Raw genomic sequence first — 20246 nt, 5'->3', positions numbered from 1 at the left:
TTTTCTAGTGATATATTATTTTTCTTTGTTTTCTCGAGATCACCATTTATTTACGTCATTATCGCGAAATAACAACACTTTGTTTTCTCGAGATAACGACATAATTCATTCGAGATCTCGAGTAAACAATCTTGTTACCTTGTCCTGCACCAGTCTAGCGAGGTTCTCCTCGGGTATCCCTCTCTCCCTCAATGCAGTATAGAACAGTTAATCCATTTCTACAAGTTTCAGAGAGAGCGCGCTGACATGCACCTGCTCCTTCTCCTATAACTGGTTACACTGAACGACATACAGCAAAGCACAGGCCACTTGACTATTACAGTATTTTGTTGTCACGGGAAAACAGTTGTTTTCTCGAGATCTTGAATTAATTATGGCGCCATCTCGAGAACACAAAGTGTCGTCATTTCGCGATAATCACATAAATAAATCGAGAAAACGGAATCTAAATTAAATGTAAATTCATGGCACCTTCGGGCTTCCATAGCGAACAATACGTTTGTTAATTTTTTCTTATCTTAGAGCTTGCGACTTGTGTGCGCGTGTGACATCTAGTGTTCTTTGTGGAGTAGCGTATCGTTTTAAGCTTGAAATATGCCAAACAGCCTATCTTGAAATGTGCGGATTTCAGTTTTGAGTGCAAAATGTGTTTGTTAAAGTTTCATTTGAGAAATTGGTGAAACTAGAGACATTAATTCTGATCATTGACTCGCCTGCTGTAATGCATCTACCGCAATATGCTTAAGTGACTCTTGTCTCTGAAATTAACTCTTGGGAATTGAGATCCGTTATACAGATTATACATCCGATAAAGGCATGAATAGTGCCGTCAGCCTGCTTTACGGTTTGTCATTGATCCAATTTAAAAAGCAAAACGCATTACTGTGGCCACTCTCGTGTGTTAGTGAACTCGTGTACGCAGTATTATGCAAATTTTACACACACCCCCCCCTCCTTCCACGACATCACTCACTTCACAAGCGACAGTTTCACTCTGAAAGTATAGCGAAGGACAAAGGTCATTTTCGATGTCGTTGCTGGATTTCAAGACTTTTTATCATCAGTTATATTTATCATAGGAATGACGTGGGGGTTTCTGGTTTTGGCTGGTCCATGGCTGGTAGTTTTAGGCGTAGGGTCTGTCAGTCCCTGGAAACAGGACCCGAGGACAGTGACTTTCACCCAGTGGGATATGCAGCAACGGGAGGGTCACTCACGGGAAAAGCGTGATGTCTGGTCTGAGACCTCAGGTTTTACTGCATGCAAAGCGCCTGTCAGTCAGTCTGAACACAAGATTCTAGACGAAAACACACATGAGGTAAGATAAACGAGTTAACTGCTGTTAAATTTCAATTACTCTCTGGCCAGAAAGGCAGCTGACAATAGAAAAAGTACTGTTTTATTCAGCTGTGAAGCAAGTGCGTGAGTGAACCTACAGTAAACATACATTTTAAGAATTTCAACTTCAAATCTTGTATTTGTTTGAACTGTCATGGGACTTCTGTCTGCTTGTACACAAGGCATGGTCCTTTGATGTCGCACCTTAAATATTAGGCGCTTTCGCACCGAACAGTTCTAGGGTCTAATTCGATAGGAACTACCCCCTGTGGAGCTTCCCCTACAACTACATTCGTTCTAGGGCTTTTTTTCTGATGGGAGGGTTACTTCAGCCTCACAGTTCTGACATCACTTTGTAGAAGACCCATCTTAAATACAAGAAGAATCCATAATGTTTATTATACTTTATTAAGCATGATGACATTTTTTTTGCATCGCATTTTTAAACATGAATGTTTTCTGAGTTTGGGGATTACAGTTATGTGAAAAACGTGTATCACAGAGACAGTCAACAGACAATAAAACTGAACAATGTAAAATTCTGTCCACTGAAAAAAAAATCTGTGACACAAAGGACTACCTACCCTTTTAGTTCATCTCCTCTCAAAAAGGGGTAAATGAGTTTACCTGGCCCATTCTTCTTCTGTTCTCTTCTAGACAGGGTTCCATGGAGATGATGGCTCAAGTTTCATACTAACCTGGGTGGGAGATGGCACAGGGGTAAGGCTCTTAGGACTGAAGACTTTAAGTTAGCTAACCTGCCATTGATCAGTGCTTCTTTCTTTTACATTTTAGCAAATTTTCATTTGTTCTGGCGTCAAAATGAAACATTTTCTTCTAGTTCCTTAATTTTTGCAGTCAAGCTTCTGTTGGGGGGAAAAAAATACCCTAGTTAGCGTTAGCCGCAACTTGTGACACTTTGTGGTGTACAGCAACTGCCTCTTTCTTTAAGTGTTTGTGTTGAAAGAAACCGCCACCATGATGAAAGTACACTATGTTAAATCATTTTTGATTTTGAAAGAACGAGGCCCCAGGTGTGAAATAAACAAAATTAGTATTCTTTAGGCAGCTGAATGCCAGCGGAGATGTAAGTTACAGTTATGCTGAGGAGTCTGTCTTGTTCCCCCAGGTAATCTTGGTCTTATCTACAGTTAGTGCACCCCTGGATTCATTTTTTGACGGCTCCAGTCGACTATACAGAAGGTAAATGCAAAAGATGGTTACTCATCTATACATTGACAAATGAACCATTTTTTTCAATGGTTTCCCATGTGTACCAAAATAAATATTTAAGGGCATTTTAAATTTTTTGTTCAAATTCATGAACATCTGTTGAGCCAGCCAGTAGAATCTGCATTTGTTTACATCATTTATCCAGTCAGAAATATTTCAGTTGAATATGTATATATGTATCTCTCTCTCTCCCTCTCTCTCTCTCTCTCTCTCTCTCTCATACACACACACACACACACACACACACACACACATACAAAATCTTTTGACTGATTCTCAGATTTCTCCCTCGTTTTACTCAGTGCAGACTATGGGAAATCCTTCCATGACATCTCTCACTCTATCAATAATACTTTCATCAGAAAGGATTTTGGGATCTGCGTAGGGCCGGGAAACTCTCAGAGAGTGAGTATACACCTCTTAGGGTTCATTTTTATGAGATAAAGCTGCTGTAAAGGATTTATTGAAACAGCCCAGGTTTAATGTATGGAAAAGCCTCTTCTTTTTTAGATCAGCTTGGTGCAAGTCTGTATTTGTACAGGAGTCTGTGTGAATCTGTTAGTGTGTATGCGGGTATGTGTATTGAGTCTTAGATAGTTCAGAAGAGGAGTCCGTGATAACCAAACTCCATGACTCACACATGACCAAGAATGCTTTACCAGCAGAGCCCTGGCGCTCTGTTCACAACAACCCCAAAAAGTGTGAAAACCACACACCAACCCCAAACACAGACTTTCACATCCTGTACATTTGTGTGTGTGTGTTGGAGTGGGCTTTTAGCTGGGAAAGAGACCCTTCTTGTTCAGAATGTTTCTTGCAACCTTTTTCCACATTTGCTGTGGGATCTCATAGGTAATTTTGACAGCAACCCTGCCCATCTTTGAGACGACAGGAGGGGTCATCTTCACCTCGATGGACTCTGGCCTGACCTTTCAATCTGTTCAGCTCCCCTTTCATCCTGCCCAGGCAATCTCTTTCCACTACCAGAACCCAGACTACCTGGTGGTCATCGATATAGATGTACGTAAGACATAAGGCAGGAGGATCTGGGTCAAGTTCCACCAAGTGACTTCAAAGTGATGAGATATTAGATGTTGTTTTTTGTCTGCCAACTAATTTGTTGTATATCTGCCCCATGTCTAGCCTATATCACCTTCATGTTTTATCATTAGTCACTGACTTGTTAGCTAAAGTTTTATACCTCATTGTTCTAATCTACTGAATAAGAACTGTCCAAAAGTAATTTGATTCAGTCAGGACCTCCGGCACGTCTTCAGCTTGTTTACCATTTGTGGCTTTGCTTTCAGGGTGGGTTGTGGCTTTCGCTGGACTTTGGCAAGAAATGGACCATGATTCATGAGGGGACTCACTCTTTCATGTGGTAAGACAGAGCGTACAATGAAAGAGTGATGCCTTTTTGTTAGGAAACAATCAGTCACACATGAGGTGTGCCTGCACTGCCTATTGAGAGATCATTCTTTACCTTTACTTATAATAAGACTATATTTGCTCAATCCAATACGCACAAAGAACATGTGTTCACATACAAATACTTCTCGGTGTTCAAATAGATCTTGTCCTTTTTTTTTTTGTAATCTCTGGCTGTTGGAATAATAACCTCATTTTTGAGGTCCTCTGTTTGATTGTGAAGACTATGTTAGGAGTCATACAACTGTATTACTGTGTCACAGACCTGAACTGGACCTGCTTTCTTACTTTCATGTTTTCTCTCTGTGTCTAAAGGGGAGCTGGCATTAATCTCTTCTTTGCCTCAAGTCCTAAAGGAACAGGTGAGTTTACAAAACTGTTCATAATTAGCAAAAGTAAATATTGATTTTAAAAATAAACAAAGACTTTTGTTAGTTTCTTTTTTTTCTTTTTGAGGAAAAACAGATGACACTGTCTAAATAAAGAACACACTCTTATTCTTCAGGTCACTTGCTTTAGTGTGTGATCAGTGTTTATCTCCAGTTCATTGTCTATGTCTTAACTGTGTCACTAAAGTACTATGCTAATATTACACTTTAATTTACAGCCATCTCATACAGGAACAGTATAAGCAGAGGTTTTTTTTTTACCAGGTCTTGTGTGCTCTTGCGTATAGCCTGGTAAATCACGCAGTAATATAAAAACATTGTAAAAATGGTTTGCATTGCAGTGGAGGCAGAGAGGCGAGGAAAGCTCTTTCTGAAACGAACGCAGGACCTTGGAAAGACGTTGACCACCATTTCCCAGAATGTCTTTTCCTTTGGCTACATTGGGGGCTTCCTCTTCACCTCTGTTATGGAGAGTCTGGTGAGAAAAATGCAAAACACTTGTCTCCCATCTTACTTATGAATATATAATTCTGTACGTGTGACTCCACCCACATATGAGTCCACAGCTGATTGACTCGGACCTCAGCCATTTCCTAGTGTGTCGCAATAAAAGAAAAATTGACCTTGTGTTGAGGAAGGATTGTCCTCTAGAAATATACTAAAATCCGCTTTGAAAGTGAGGTGACAAATGTGCCAAACTCATTTAGTGTGTCTCTGAATGTATCACAAAACTAGTTGACGACAAAGGAAAAACACGGAACTGGATGTAAAATTTTGTTACACAACCCACATAGTCCACTTCACCCACAAGAATATGTCTGTTTGTCCTCACCCACAAAGCCTATGTCCAGAAACTGTATTTCCATTACTCTGTCTGCGCACAAGAGTCTGATAGTGACCCTGCTTGGTTTATCTGAAGGTTTCAGTATGTCACCTGGCTCTTCTGTGTTCTCAGGGATCACCCCGTGTCATCTATGTGTCCTCAGACCAAGGTGACACCTTTAACAAAGCCCAGCTACCCTCTGCTAGCACAGAGCAGGTGAGAGGAACTCCATCCCACTCCACTACAGAAACACATAGAGATACAGGGCAAGAGATGATATAGGACATAAGACCTGTTTTATTAGCAAATATTGAAAGAGACAAGTTGGCATTCCTATGTCCTCTACAAAGCTCAACGGAAGAGATGAACAACAGAGATAACACCCAGTATCTGGTATAGCTAGTTTTACGGTTCTCAGAACACACACACGCACGCGCAGACACACACACACACACACACACACACACACACACACACACACACACACACACACACACAGGTGTATTGTTAAGATGCAGGTGGCTCATCACCTCATCACTTCACAAAATGCAAGCTGCTGATGAGACAGAAAAAAATCATTTTCACACAAAGATTAGAGAATCTGCGCGCATACACACACACACACACACGCACACACACACACACACACACATATGACTCATTGATAATCACACCTCTATGTGTCTGCTCCCTGTTACAGTTTTATTCGGTTCTTGATGGCGATGAGGACATGATCTTCATGCATGTGGACACCCCTGGAGGTATAAAACAGACTTTCTCTTTACCAAACATTTCACCATCTTTCACTAGTACTATCTCAGCAACTAGTAACATACCAGAAACTGATTTACTCCACTCTAAGTCTGACCAATGTGGCTCTTGAACTGATAATAACCAAGAATGCCGGTCCATTGTTCCTGATGTAGAGTATGAATACCGTGTACACTGTCTATTCAGAAAGTTAGAGGAGTGCTCTTCAAACAGCTCCCCCTTGAAGTCATGAACTTGTTGTACAGAAGCGTTTAGCACTGATGTTTCACACCTCAGCTGTCAGCAGTCTGTGAAAGGAAAGAGGCGTTTAGCGTGAGGACGGTTCACACTGAATTTTTGCAGACAGAGTGTGTGTGTGGCTGATCCTCCGGGGTCAGAGGCATAGAGGATCTATCTGAAAATCATGCAGGAGACTTTTTGAGCCGCAGTGATCAGGGAGGGACTGGAGTGAGATAAGGAGATAAAATGGTGTTGTCTTTCTGCTGATACTCAGCTGACACACTCTTACACACATGAGGGTGTGGTATTCAGGCTCACACACACAAAGCAACATATGTATTGCAATTCAAACACAGAGAATCTTCTAGGCTTATTCTGTTCTATTTGTTTGAACTCTGTCATATGCTGGTTATGACATATTGAGTCATAGCTAACTTGTAAAATGTTAGAAAGAAATCATAACTTCACTTGGCCTCATTCACTTGAATAATGAATTAATTAGGAGCTGTCCTTAGTGGAATAAATTAAGGGCTATAGTTCTTTTTAGGTGTGTTTGAAATGGTCCTGTAATGAACTAATCTTCTGGGGGGGCTTTGTTTGTTTTTTTGGGGGGGGGGGGGTGTAAAATACCACACTCGGGTTTTGGACTAAGTCAGAATGTTGTGTTTTTAAAGGTCAGTCACCAGAGTACCTTTGAGCTCACCAAGATTTTATGTTTTACTGTAAATATAAATATTAGTGAATAAATCAAAAAATATTTGCTCAGAAATTGGATAAAGTAGTCAGACTGTCCCTGGTGTTATGACAACCTTAGTCCTCTTGGTGTGTGGTAAAACCGCTGTGAGAAAGATTAAATCCAGGTTTAGGCGACATCAGCAAAAACTGAGGTGGCATCAGTGTTTATTAAAAACTCACATTGCTCCAGCAGAACAGAATAGAGCGACAAGGGAAAGAGCACACATGGAAGGCTTAAAGAAAGTGAATGTCTGAGGTGAAAGGCCTACATACTCACACAGATGTGCAAGTCTTGTAATGTAAAATAAACACTCAAACCAACCATAATCTATGAAACAGCAGACAAAAATACAGAATACAAATACAAAAGATGGAGCTGTTACCGACCCAGCCTCACCTAAACATAAAATCAAACTGAAGGAGCCCCCCAAAATATACCACAGGGAGAGCTAGGAGAAATGTGGTGCAAACTTGTCTGGCTGCTTGAACACCTTTTTTTTAATATAATGATACTTAGTACCATCACAGATGCAGCTGTTTGACAGGATTAGCATCAGACTGCACAGAAGATTACCCACACCACAGAAATCCCATACGTGGTCTGAGCTGCCACAAGAAACTTCTGATGTTCATCCACTTGGATCTAAAACACCTACTAACGACCTTAGCCGAATCACATAATTAGCTGTTAAAAGAGCGGTGGAACAAAGTCCTACACTTGAATAAACTTCTAAGAGGTCTCTTTCCTAGCTCTGAGTCAAGCTATTTAGTTTTGTACTTTGAAAAGCAGTGGGTACATATTAAAATTGAAATTTCACTAAACATCAGGAAATGCTTTTAAATTGATTATAAATAACAGTGGTGTGAGAATGTGTGGGGGAATGGGAAGTTTGCGTTTGCGTGTGCGTGTGTGTATGCGTGTGTGAAACTGATGCGTCTTATCTGCAGTCTGTGGCCTGATTATTGGTTCTTGCCCACATAGAGGACACTTATTTCGGAACAATTTACACGTCAGATGACAGAGGCATCCTGTACTCCAAGTCCTTAGAGCGCCACCTGTTTGCAGGGGAAGGGAAGAGTGACTTCACCAATGTCACTTCACTGAGGGGGGTATACCTGACCAATGTGCTAGAGGAGGGTAAGAACAGCAGACTGATTCTCCAAACAAATGATCTTCTACTTAATCTGTCCTATAGCCTGGGTAATCCACTTCACCTAAATTACTGAACACACCTCTCAATGAAAAATGCATCAAAGATTGATATTCAAGAACAACGTTTATCTATCAAGGACTATGGTTCACATAGGTTTATTTTGAGCCTTGCAATTGTTTTCACCACTGATAGTATGTAGTGACTGGATAGAAGAGTGCCTGACATTTGATGAACCTATACCAAATCAATGGTGTTTTATGTTTCTTTTGTCTCAGATGGGCGAATTCGGACGGTCATCTCTTTCGACAGAGGAGGAGAATGGAGACCCCTGCAAAAGCCAAAAAATGTTGAATGTGGGGAGCATGTAAAAAATGTGTGTGTATTGATAAAACTGATGGAGGAGTTTGTAACAAATTAAGAAACTGACAGAGTCTTCCTGTCATTTTTCTCAAAGATAGCTATGTCAATTCGTATAATGCTTGTTTGTATGTGTGGGTAGGTGTGTAGTATGTGCCAATGTACAACTGTGTAATAGCTCAAATATAACTATGTATGTTTCCTGTTGCCATATAATTGATTATTTCACTCAAAGGTAACTGCATGTGTGTTCAACAGTGCAACCTGCACATCCACGGCGAGTATAGCCTCTACAGCGGCATCATCCCAATGCTGCCATTATCAGACCCTGCAGCTGTTGGCTTGGTCATTGCCCATGGTAACCAGCCTGCCCAGCCACTCATACTGAATGACAACCACTGCCTAGTTCTCATCATATGACTACAGCTCTCTGCTGTACGATTTCACAGGCAGCGTAGGGGATTCCATATCAGCAGCCCAGCCAGATGTATACGTCTCCGGAGACGGGGGTTATACATGGAGACTTACACTCAGGGGACCCCACCACTACAGTATCCTGGATTCAGGAGGACTCATTGTGGCTGTGGAAGCCCACAGAGATCGACAAGTGAACTCTATTAAGTAAGACCAGTGATGTCAGTGATAATCCAGTATTTCCAAGCAACATTACCTATTTTATTTCTTGTGAAGCACTCAGTCTTCACTCAGTGGAAGGGCTGATTCATTCAGTTCAATTGTACGGCTCTGTTGAATCTGTGACATTAGCATTATTTCTGTGTGGTAAAGATGTATGAGGTGGAATTTTCCAGAAGCATTGTGCAAGATGACTTGTCAAACAGCTTTAGTCTGTTCTATACAAGTAGGGCAACAAATTCTTGCCTCCTCTGTGTTATTGTAGAGTCATACAATGTCACTGAAGTATAGGGTGGAATCAGCATTCAGTGGCTTGTGTTCACAGAAATAGTAAAGTCAACTTTGCTACTATGACATTCATGTTAGTAGTTACATCAGTAAGTCTGTAAACTTTTAATTTTTCTTAAGTAGGCTATATACCTATCATCCTGTCTCTCTCTCTCTCTTCCTCTCATTCTCAGGTTCTCCACAGATGAGGGCCAGTGCTGGAAGACATATAACTTTACTGAGCAGGCCATATTCTTTGCAGGCCTGGCGTCTGAGCCAGGCACAAAGACCATGAACATCAGTGTCTTTGGATACAGGCCAGATGACGACGATCAGCCAATGTGGGTGGCTGTCACCATCGACTTTGGGTGTCTTGTCACTAGAGAATGTAAGAATGTATGATGATGATGATGATGGTGATGATGAAGATGATGAGCTAATGCTTTGCACCTTGTTTTGCATTCTCCCTGTGCAGTTGTGCTCTGCACTGAAATGGCAGTATGTGTGTTACTGTCATGTTGTCTGTGTAATGTGGGGTGGAAAACTATGATCACTGTTACAATGGCTTTCGAGTTGGCAGATTGTACAACGTACTCCAGGTTTTACAGCCAAGCTGATACATTTTGAACAGTATATTAACCTACAATAAAATGTGTTGGACTCAAAGTTGGATTCTAATGTTTAGTCAGGATTTCATAATTTCAGTCATCTGTAGGGTGATTTTGGCATATATTTGCCACTTTTACTTCTCCACCAAAGCTTTCTTTACCCCAATGGGCACTTCCAAAGGAAAATGATTTTGCTCTCTAAGACATGAATGAACGAAACTTATTAACAACTAATCTTGACCAACTGATCAGGGGAGTAAAGCACACTCAAATCTAAAACTTCTTTTGCACAATATTAGTGATACAGTTGCCCTTAAAACAAACAAGCAAACAATAAAAATATAATCTACGGCCACAGTGATGCAGGCCACTCCCACCAAAGAACAATAAAGGAAACTACTGACTTGCTACTCACCAAAAATGTTAAAGAAAGAGTAGCCTTCCTGGACTGCCTTTCGTACCGCTGTCTTACAAAAGTAACGAACACAAATGGTTTCACAGAGCGACCAGTAAAATCATTGCAACATGTGAGCACTGAGAAACATAAACTCTAAATAGTTCCATCCATTTTTCTAGGTGAGGAACAGGATTATGTTGACTGGCTGGCCCACTCCAGTGATGGAAGTGCTTCTGAGACTGATGGATGCATCCTTGGTTACAGGGAGACTTTCAGGAGACTTAAGAGGCTATCTGTCTGCAGAAATGGACGTGACTTTGTGGCCAGCAGGCAACAGACCCCTTGTCCATGTACCAGGGAAGACTACATGTGGTAAGAGAAATATCTCGGTATGGGTCTGTTTAATTTCTGTTGAAACACTTGCACTATCATTTGCAGCATCAGTTCCTCTTCTTCTGTGTGAAGTAAATGTGTGGTTTGTTTAAAACAAGAACACAAGAGAATCATGTGAGTGAGTGAGTGAGTGAGTGAGTGAGTGAGTGAGTGAGTGACAGACACAGTGAGAGGGCTGGAGAAAATTTTCACCATCTATTCCTTTACCAACAGTGACTATGGTTACTATCGCCATGAGAACAGCTCTGATTGTGTTAAACAGCCAGACTTTGTGAATCATACTCTTGGCATTTGTTTAAATGGAGAAATTGAAGAGCTCCAGACATCAGGGTAAGAACTATCAAAAGATATGTTTCTCAACTTCTCTTTCACACACAAATACATGTATGTACAAATACACGCACAAACCTGTCTGACCATGCTGCCTTCATGTGGCTCAGGTACCGAAAGGTGCCCAGCGATAAGTGTGAAGGTGGGTTCACCCCTCCTCGAAGTTTGGACTCTGCCAGAAGACACTGTGGAGCTGTGACTCCAGCCTCATCCAGGAGCCCCAACTCTGACAGAACAGTGTGTATCAATCCCACCATTACACATGTTCCTGAGAGATTTAGATAGAAAAGGACAACTCACCTGAACTACTTGACTATTGCATTCTCAGATTTCCTCAAACTTTGCCAAACCTCAGACTTCTCTGTACTACAAAATGTGCTATGCAAATAGAATACTGAGTATAAAATAACTTCTGCAAAAGTGAGGTTATGAGTCTATATAGCCGTAATGAAGACCTGGAGTGGTAACAGTGCTACATGATAAAGGATTGATGTAACTCTTTCTATGCTGCACCATTCATTTTAAGTTTCTCCAAACCCATAAAACCATGTTTGTATTCCTAAACAGACAGAAACGTTAGTGCTGATTATGACAGGTGCTGGCACAACCATCTTTGCTTTGGCTGTGATTATTGCTGTCACCTGTAGGAAGGTGAGATGCAGGCAAAGGTAAGGCCGTTTCGTCAAAAAATTGCATTTATGTATCCTATATACCATCTGACCATTCATGTAAGCTGATGAGACTTGACTAGATAGGTGGGAGAGACCCCACACTTAATTTTTTTGCGTACATTATATATCAGTTGTGCACCGGTCTTATGAACCATGTTGTTTTGCAACTTAATATCGGTTTGATTAATTGAACTCTGTATAATTTATACTGCTGGCATATACTGATCCACTTAGGGTGGTCAAAGGATATTGAAGTGAGAAATGTGAAGACAGAAAATGCCTTGTCTGTTTCTTAACTGGCGCTGTTTTGCCCCCTGCAGGGCACCGGTATACCGGTTCTCTGCTCTGAGACAGGTTGAGGATGACTTGTGCATTAGTCCAGAGAGTGGCACCAGGGTTAGCACCAGCCAAGGGAGTTACCAGGACGACTCAGATGATGTGAGTTTGGCTTCTTGTCAGGGACATAGTCGAACACTTTACTGCACCACCCTTACCGCCCTGGTTTATCTCAGATGGAAATGGTGATGTTGGAAAGGAATTTGCATAGTACTCAAATTAGAGCCAGACTACACTGTACAATAGAAGAAAACATTTCGTTACATGGTTAAGATTACTGAGATTTCTTGGTAGTCATTCCCAAGCCATGTTTGCAAGACTCCAATAATTGTGGAATGATTGAAAAGATTATAAATCTGTCATTGTGAAGTTTTGAGTCGTGATCTAATGAAATGTGCTTGTGGATCATGTTATTTTGTCTTTTATAGGATCTCATCGAGTGAACATGACCACACACCATGGAATCTCCTACTGTCTTGCCCTCAGTCCTGGTTCATCTAACTGAATCAATGTGTTTGGACAATATGGAACTTGTCAAATCAATTCTGCTTATTTATTGCTGTTCTTTGGTTCTCTGTTAAGGATCAATAAAGTATTTAATGTATGAGCAGTAGGATTATATCACAAATTGAACAACTTTTCTATTGGCTTTTTGTACTCGATGTCTTCTACTGACTTTTATGTAAGTTGTTTTTAACTTCCTCAAAAATGTCTTCTAAATTTGGGAACCCTGCATAAGCTGTTGTATGCCCTGCTTGAGCAATAAAACCTAGTATGTGAGAAACCATCATTTGACAAATTTAAAAGGATTAGGGTGTTGAACACCCCATATATATTTTAGTGAACTTTCAGGGGTATGAGCCTCGGAGTGAAACTACACTAAACTGTATTAACCTCTTTTTCTGGTTCACTACTACTTAGAGCAGGTTGACGCCCACTATTCAGTTTATGGTGGAGCCTGAAACAGTTGGCATTGGTAGATGTACGTGTAACAAGACAGCTCACTGAGTTTGTCCACGACATCAGTGAGGAAGTACTACGTTAGAATTCATCGCCTAATACAAAACTGACTAGGCAATCCTGTCGTTCCTGTTGCCGAGGTATAGTAGTTACCCTTGTATTCAGCTTTATATATATTTTTTCAAGTGGTACTACTCTGGTGAATAAGTACAATGCAGCGTAACAGCCAGGATAATGGAAAGTCATCAAAGAGGCTTTTACCTCTTAAGTCCACTTGAATTATCCGTAAAGTGTCAAACTGTTTTTATTGCATAACCCTTTCATTTAACATAACCGTAGTTAGTGACGAGTCAACCAAGGTTAGCTTTGATATATTTGCAAACTAGCATGCCTGTCCCAACAGTATTTACAAGGCGCTTTTTAGCTTAACTTTTTAGTTTGCGCTAGCTTGTTCTGTAAACAATAGAAATTAAATTGTTTACCATAAATAACTGAGTTTAGTTTCGGACAATGCTCAGACCAGCTTCGAGGCTAAATAGCATAGCTCCAGTAGCTGTTATGCTAGCAAACTAGCGTAAATTGTGTAGACGCAGACGGAATTGCTAACGTCTCCTGACATTTCAGTGCTGGTTATGTATCGTCCTCAAGTGGTTATTAAGGTTTTATTATTCTTTTATTATTCATCAGCAGCATTGACCAACTTTGGGAGTTTTTAACAAGGTAGCAATGAATAACATAGCTGTTTTTGGTTTTCGAGAATACATGTGCTAGCCGGGGAACATGGACAGTTGAAAGTGATTGCATTTCTGAACTCAGTGAATTTGTATCTTTTGTGGTATAGCCCAAATATATAGTTGGTGCAATAAGTCTTTAGTTCCAAAGAAATAAAAGTTTTTGCCGACTTAACTAAAACCAGACGTTAGTTCTTTGAAGAAGCACAAGATATAGGTAGCGGGATCACAAAATCCAGCTTGGCAACCCGTATGCGAACTCTTTGGCGGTTCCTCCTCCAGGTGTTCCAGTTTATTCGGACTTCCATTTCCTGCAAGATGTTGCGAGCTGGAGGTAGGTAGAGATCGACTGATCGGTTGCATCATGGAGATCAAATCATTTGCATCATAGAGATCAAATTATCAGTTGCCTTATGTCAGCATATTACTTTCATTTCTCATGTCTTCATGTTAATGGTACACTTAGCCTTGAACTGCCGTCAGATTTTGCGTTTCATACATTTTTTCATCAAAAATTTAATTTGGAGTTTAATAGACAGGTAGGTGACTGTAACTTCCACACCCTCTCACCTCAACAGGAATCTTGAAACTGGCTGCGCTAGTGTCGGTTTTTTTCCTGGCAGTTTTCCTCGCGTTCCAGCTCATTGAAACTGATATGGATTTCAGTTTAGGACGCCTGTTCAGTGAGTTTTCTTTTGCTTTAACAAAAGTAGTGATTTTGGAAGAGGAAGCATAGCCATTGCCTCAGTACGATCTGTAGGGCTGATAGACATAATTCTGTGACAATGCCAGCCGATCCTCCAACTTCATATATATTTTTTTCTTTACAGCAAGGTCTGCACCCACAGAAGGCCGTAAGTGCACAGTCTTTATCTCAAAGTCTTTCCATCTCAATAATAACCAGATATAACCTAACCTACACAAATGCTTTTCTGCTCTGTAAAATGACTCCAGCTTGGATGTCTTGTATTGTCTTGGCTCAATGCATAAGCAGAGCCAAAAGAGCCACCCAGTGTACACAAGCATATGTAAATAGTCTGGTGGCTGTGCTGAAACCCTCCCTATGGAAGTGGTACATGAATAGTGGACTGGAAGCATGATAAGGATGTTGGTGTGAAATTCCTGGTAGGATAGATTATATGTCATACGGTTTTAGACAGGGTGTGTATTCTCGCTTCTGTTTGTTCAAGTACAGGGGAGTGTGCTTTATGGAGAACTTGAAATGTGGTGTGTTTGTGTTTTATGTATTAAAGTTTTTTTTTTTTTGCCACAGCAACAAAGCCACAGCACCACAAATGTGGCCTCTCTAAAGCTTGCCCAGAAGGCCACTTCTCTTTTAAAATGGCCAGTGGAGCAGCAAGTGTTGTAGGGCCCAAAATCTGCCTGGAGGACAACATGTAGGTTTCACTTACACGTACTATAAATCTCCATTGTCTGTATCCATCTAGTTTTACACACACACACTACCAGACCTATAATGCACTCTTGCACACACACTCTTTTCTTTATTCCAGGATGTGTATACTCACGTTGACCTTCCAGCACTTTCCTCTCTTATGTCACACATTGACTGTATAAATAGGTGTGTAGGCCTATCTGTTTTGTACTGAAAACTGTTTTGTTCTCACTCCATGTGTATTGAACCACAGATTGGTATTTTGTTTGTCATAAGCAAGCAAAAGAGTTGGTTCGATTTTTGTTAAGCCCAAATTGTGATGTAAATGGAACTGTGGCTGAACAGCGAATAGGGTGAACATTACACCTCTGGTATTCATTATTTACAGTTCCTAAACTTTTATCACACACCAGTGGCAGCGGGTGCACTGGAAACAGAGGAGGAGTAGACCTCTCCTTTAAATTTATCATTAGTTTCAGCCTGTGGCCTAGGGGTTAGATCAATGGGCTTGTGACCGAAAGGTCACTGGTTCGATTCCCAGGATCAGCAGGAAAAACGTCCATGGCTGAAGTGCCCTTGGGCAAGGCACTTAACCCCTTGTTGCCTAGTAGTTGTATGTGCTCACTACAGATGTGTAAGGATGGGTTAAACGCAGAGGTCAAATTCACTGCTCGCAGTGTGTGTGTGTGATCACAGAGATTTAATCTTTTAAAAACTAACGATTCGCAGAATAATTAACACCAGTTGTGTAAATAGAGTAAATGATTATCAGTTGGGGTGTAACAGTATGCAAAGGTCACGGTTCGGTGCGTATCTCGGTTTTGAAGTCGCAGTTTGGTATGTTTTTGGTACAGTGAAAAAAGACATGCAAAACATGAAATTTCTTTTCATTTATTATGAATTTACTTGTATACTTATAAACTTGCACAAACCTTTAAATAGTGGCAAGCTGGCCGTAATTTCCAGTTTGCACTCCACTCTGTTTTTTCCTTGTACCAGTGATATTCACATTTGCATATTGCCGTCTCAAATGAGTAATCATGTTTGACGTACTGGCAGCAACATAATGGATTTCAGTTGAACAATGCCGCCACACTGCTTTCGTCTTATCCACTTGTTTTTGCCCATTGCTACTGTAGTACTGCAGGGGGTGTCATGGTTCCGTCTTCCAGAACCAAGACAGGAGACCATGGACATTTGTATCATGGTTTCAGTGTTGGTTTCAGAACCATTACACTGTTTATTATCAGTGTCATTTTGTGACAGCGTTGCTGTTTTTTGCATACTAGTTGAGGCCCGATTGCTAAACTTTATTGTGCATTGCACTCAACACTGATGCATTATACAGATAAAAGATCCTGGTTTTTCTACCCTTAAAGTTCATTCTCAGAAATTAACCTCGATTTCAGTAACCTTACTTCTGTTTTTTAAATTTGAATTTCGTAACACAAGAAAGCTACAACGTAAAACACATCGAGGGATTAGATTTCCAATATGTGTTCAGATAATTGCCATCCTTGTTAAACAGTTTCAGGCTGTAGCTTTCGCTATAGCACACAAGCTTCAGACAATCCATGGTGCTTCGTGAACATTTAAACGGCAGAATCTTGCAAATCAAATGAGTGCATTTGACATTAATATTCCCTGACGTTGGGCAGAGAGCGAAAAGTACAATTATCCACAGATTACAAGAACCTGTGGGTATAACAATTGCTACACAGTTCAGTAAAGAGAAATAATACTTTAACAAAATGACAGTGGTAATCATTTACTCTGTTTATGTGATTGGTGTTAATTATTCTGTGAATCGTTAGTTTTATTGTTTATCAAAGCGGATTAACAGGAACAGGTCGAAATTAATGATAGATTTAAAGGAGAGGTTTGTTCCTCCTCTGTTTCCAGCTCACCAGCTGCCACTGTTACACATTTATTTAATAACCTCATATATTTATCTGACAAACACACACAACACAGAGTTCTATTCTCCTTTGTTCCCATTGGTAGCTTTTAAAAGGGCCTCGGGGATTTACTTCAAAGTAAGCTTTCCTAGTTAGTGGATGAACTTTTAGCTAAATGTCTACTTCCTAGTGTGTCCCACAGAACACTGGACCCTATAGCAGTCGTAAGCAAACAAAAGTATTTCTCCCAGAGAGGTAGTCATAATGGGGAGCTTATTTAATGTGAGGTGTGAGAGTGAGATACTTTGTGTACAGGTCAGGGAGTGTCTCCTTACAGGCAGTAGAAGAGTTCTGTTGTTTTGCATTGTGCTGACCTGAGTGCCTGTATCCTGTTTCTGTCCACAGCTTAATGAGTGCAGTGAAGAACAATGTGGGACGGGGGATAAACATAGCCTTGGTTAATGGTACAGCTCTTTTCATATTACAGTACAGCATTCGCTGAAACTAAGTGTGTAGTTCAACTCTATTATGAATAATTGACAAACAGCTTTGAGTCTGGCACTATTATTATAATAAATTCTTTTGAAGGCGATACCTATAACCTATATGAATAACATGGCCTTTAAAAAATTAAATGGTTTTATTAACTCAAAGAATTTCTAATGTATGTGTATCTGTGTTTTCCTACAGGAAAGACTGGCGAGCTCCTTAAGACAGATTCCTTTGACATGTGGGCAGGAGGTGAACTTTTACTTCATGCAAATAAATATCCTCAGTGAGATTTTTTAAACACTCGTGTGTTCAGATGGCTAAATCATAAAACCACATTTCAGATGTCAACACGCTGATCAGTTTCCTTAAGACTATAGAGGATGGCACAGTCGTCATGATGGCCACTTTTGACGACTCAGCCTCAAAGTAAGAGCCAACGCATTGTTCTCCACATGTTTTCATCAGTCTTGACCCTGTGCAGTGATGGTCAACAGCTTAAGAAAAGTTCTGTATGAGTCTGGGGTGTTTCCTGGCTTTATTCAGTTTCATTTTAATAGATTATGTCCTGAAATATGTTGAATTAATGCAACTTCATGCCCAGGTGAAGATTTAACAGTAAAGATTTTAAAGGTTTTTATCCCTTATTTATTATGAGTCTGTGTGAAACAGTCATTTGTACCTACCAATTACCATTTTTATGCCAGACAGGATTTCTGAGTAAACATTACTTCCGTAGCATTGTTGCACTTATGACCACTCTTACCATGATGAAAACAGTCAGAATACATCTTTGTCTTAAATCTGTTTATTTAAGGCCCATATGACACACACACACATACACTCACTCGCTCACTCATTATCTAAGCCACTTATCCTAGTTAGGGTCACGGGGGGTGCTGGAGCCTATCCCCTTGCTCATAGGGCGAAAGGCGGGGAGAAGCTCAGAGAGTGGAGTACACAGTATTCATAGTACAGCTGATAAGATCCATCAGTGTTTTCTCATCCACTCTGAAATGTGATACTACGATAAAATATTTTCATCCTTTCTTTCTTTTTTTATTTTAGTTAAAAAAAGTATTTTTTACAAAAAGTGAAAAATTTCGTAGAATTTTCTTTCCCAAGTTAGCATAAATATTTTAAATTTACTATGAATATCATTGCATAGAGAGAACTTCAAGGACAGAGGCCCACAGATTTTACATTGTCATTAATAACATGGTTTAGTGGTTGTTCACAAAGGGTTTGTTGGAAACTGTAATCTCAATCATGCCCATCAGTGAGTTTATTGGTTTGTTCTTTGGCTGGGCATCGACTTTGGTTGGTTGATTGGCTGATTGGCTGATTCACAGGCTCAACGATGAGGCAAGGAAAATGATCTCGGAACTGGGTAGCTCTAGTATCAGCTCACTGGGTTTCCGTGACAACTGGATCTTTGTCGGAGGAAAAGGCATAAAAACCAAGAGCCCTTTTGAGCAGGTAAGCACACCTCTCCCGTCTTTTTAAACATAGTTGTCACCTTGCCACCTGTCTATAATCCTGTCAAATTAGTTAAACCAGAATGACACTTCCCCCATTCCTTATTACTATTGTAAACACTGTCGATTACCAGAGCACAGAAATACCTCAAAAACCTTGCATGGGGTGGTCCTGATAAATCATTCCCTTATTAATGCTAAAAGAGAGAAGGAAATACCTACATATCGTAATAACCAGTAACAAGCACTGTTTAAACGGAGATGCTTTCAAAGGACAAATACTGTAGTGGTATTATGGTGTTATGAAAGAAATCGTAGATAAACCTGTTTTTTTTATATTTATTTTACTCTCTGCAGCACATCAAAAACAATGCTGAGACCAACAAGTACGAAGGTTGGCCTGAGGTCCTGGAGATGGAAGGCTGCATCCCAAAGAGACGGGAGTGAATTAAGACCTCTTTCACCTATTCTCAAGTTCTTTTGCCCCTTAACTCTGCTGACTTTACCCGACACTTTGTCAAACTCTCTTCAAGGTCCAATCAGTAAGGCTATGGTGAAGATCTGTTGATGTATCATCGCTCTTTGTAGGCATAGTCTAGCATAGTGTTTTACTGAAAGTCCATAACATATTGTGTCTTTGTATAAGTTTGCATTCCACCAGACATACATCATACAGAGTGTGACAGCTGGCTGTTCCTTTTTGACCCAAAACCTCTTGCTTTTGTATTGAAAAGTTTTATGAATGCCAGTGCCTTTACTCTGTCACCTGTAAAAACATAGCTACTATGCAATGCATGGAGAGATTTGGCAGTGGGCAATACAGCCTTCAGATAATAATGTATTTTTAGATTATGTATTTTTTGTTTTTTTGTGTCAGAAATATTTAAATTTTGAACATATTTATATTTATGTTCGAAAAGGGAACAACCCCCCCCCCCCAAAAAAAAATGTTTATAGTTTTTATGTTCCATTGGCCAATAGTAACAAAATTAAACTAAACTAAAAAAAAAAAAAAAGAAAGTGTTAAATTGCTTATCAAGTGAACATATCAAGTCCCACTTGTGCCTTCACCTGCCTGAGTAGCATATACAAAAGTAAGGACTTGGTATGCAGAGGTCTTCAAGTGCTTTAATCCTTTGCACTTTTTGCTCCATTTTGGAGAACGGATGTAATTCTGCGTTTGTCAATGAAAATCTTACTGATTGGTCCTTT

At 40.2% G+C, this 20246-nt stretch overlaps 2 protein-coding genes across 2 annotated transcripts; both read left to right on the top strand.

Annotated features, from left to right (window-relative positions):
- Window positions 1-1081: 1081 nt before the first annotated feature.
- On the top strand, window positions 1082-12525 carry LOC115816830 (sortilin). Its single transcript, XM_030780013.1, has 21 exons — window positions 1082-1318; window positions 1996-2058; window positions 2468-2541; window positions 2874-2976; window positions 3424-3591; window positions 3879-3952; window positions 4315-4361; window positions 4730-4866; window positions 5344-5427; window positions 5912-5972; window positions 7919-8074; window positions 8366-8463; window positions 8706-8805; window positions 8897-9068; window positions 9542-9735; window positions 10532-10724; window positions 10959-11075; window positions 11186-11312; window positions 11643-11743; window positions 12067-12184; window positions 12511-12525. The coding sequence occupies exons 1-21, from the start codon at window positions 1082-1084 to the stop codon at window positions 12523-12525; spliced, it is 2439 nt and encodes an 812-aa protein (XP_030635873.1).
- Window positions 12526-13060: 535 nt separating this feature from the next.
- fam3c (FAM3 metabolism regulating signaling molecule C) lies at window positions 13061-19875 on the top strand. Its single transcript, XM_030773620.1, has 10 exons — window positions 13061-13182; window positions 14056-14107; window positions 14352-14456; window positions 14604-14627; window positions 15047-15170; window positions 17473-17531; window positions 17758-17808; window positions 17901-17985; window positions 18909-19035; window positions 19392-19875. Exons 2-10 carry the CDS (start codon window positions 14092-14094, stop codon window positions 19479-19481), a joined length of 681 nt encoding a protein of 226 aa, XP_030629480.1. The 5' UTR covers window positions 13061-13182; window positions 14056-14091; the 3' UTR covers window positions 19482-19875.
- The last annotated feature ends 371 nt before the right edge of the window (window positions 19876-20246 follow it).

The sequence above is a fragment of the Chanos chanos genome, chromosome 1 (genome assembly GCF_902362185.1).
Source record: "Chanos chanos chromosome 1, fChaCha1.1, whole genome shotgun sequence".
Lineage (NCBI taxonomy): Eukaryota > Metazoa > Chordata > Actinopteri > Gonorynchiformes > Chanidae > Chanos > Chanos chanos.
Note: the sequence above shows the minus strand (reverse complement) of the source record. Positions and strands in the feature narration are given on the sequence as shown.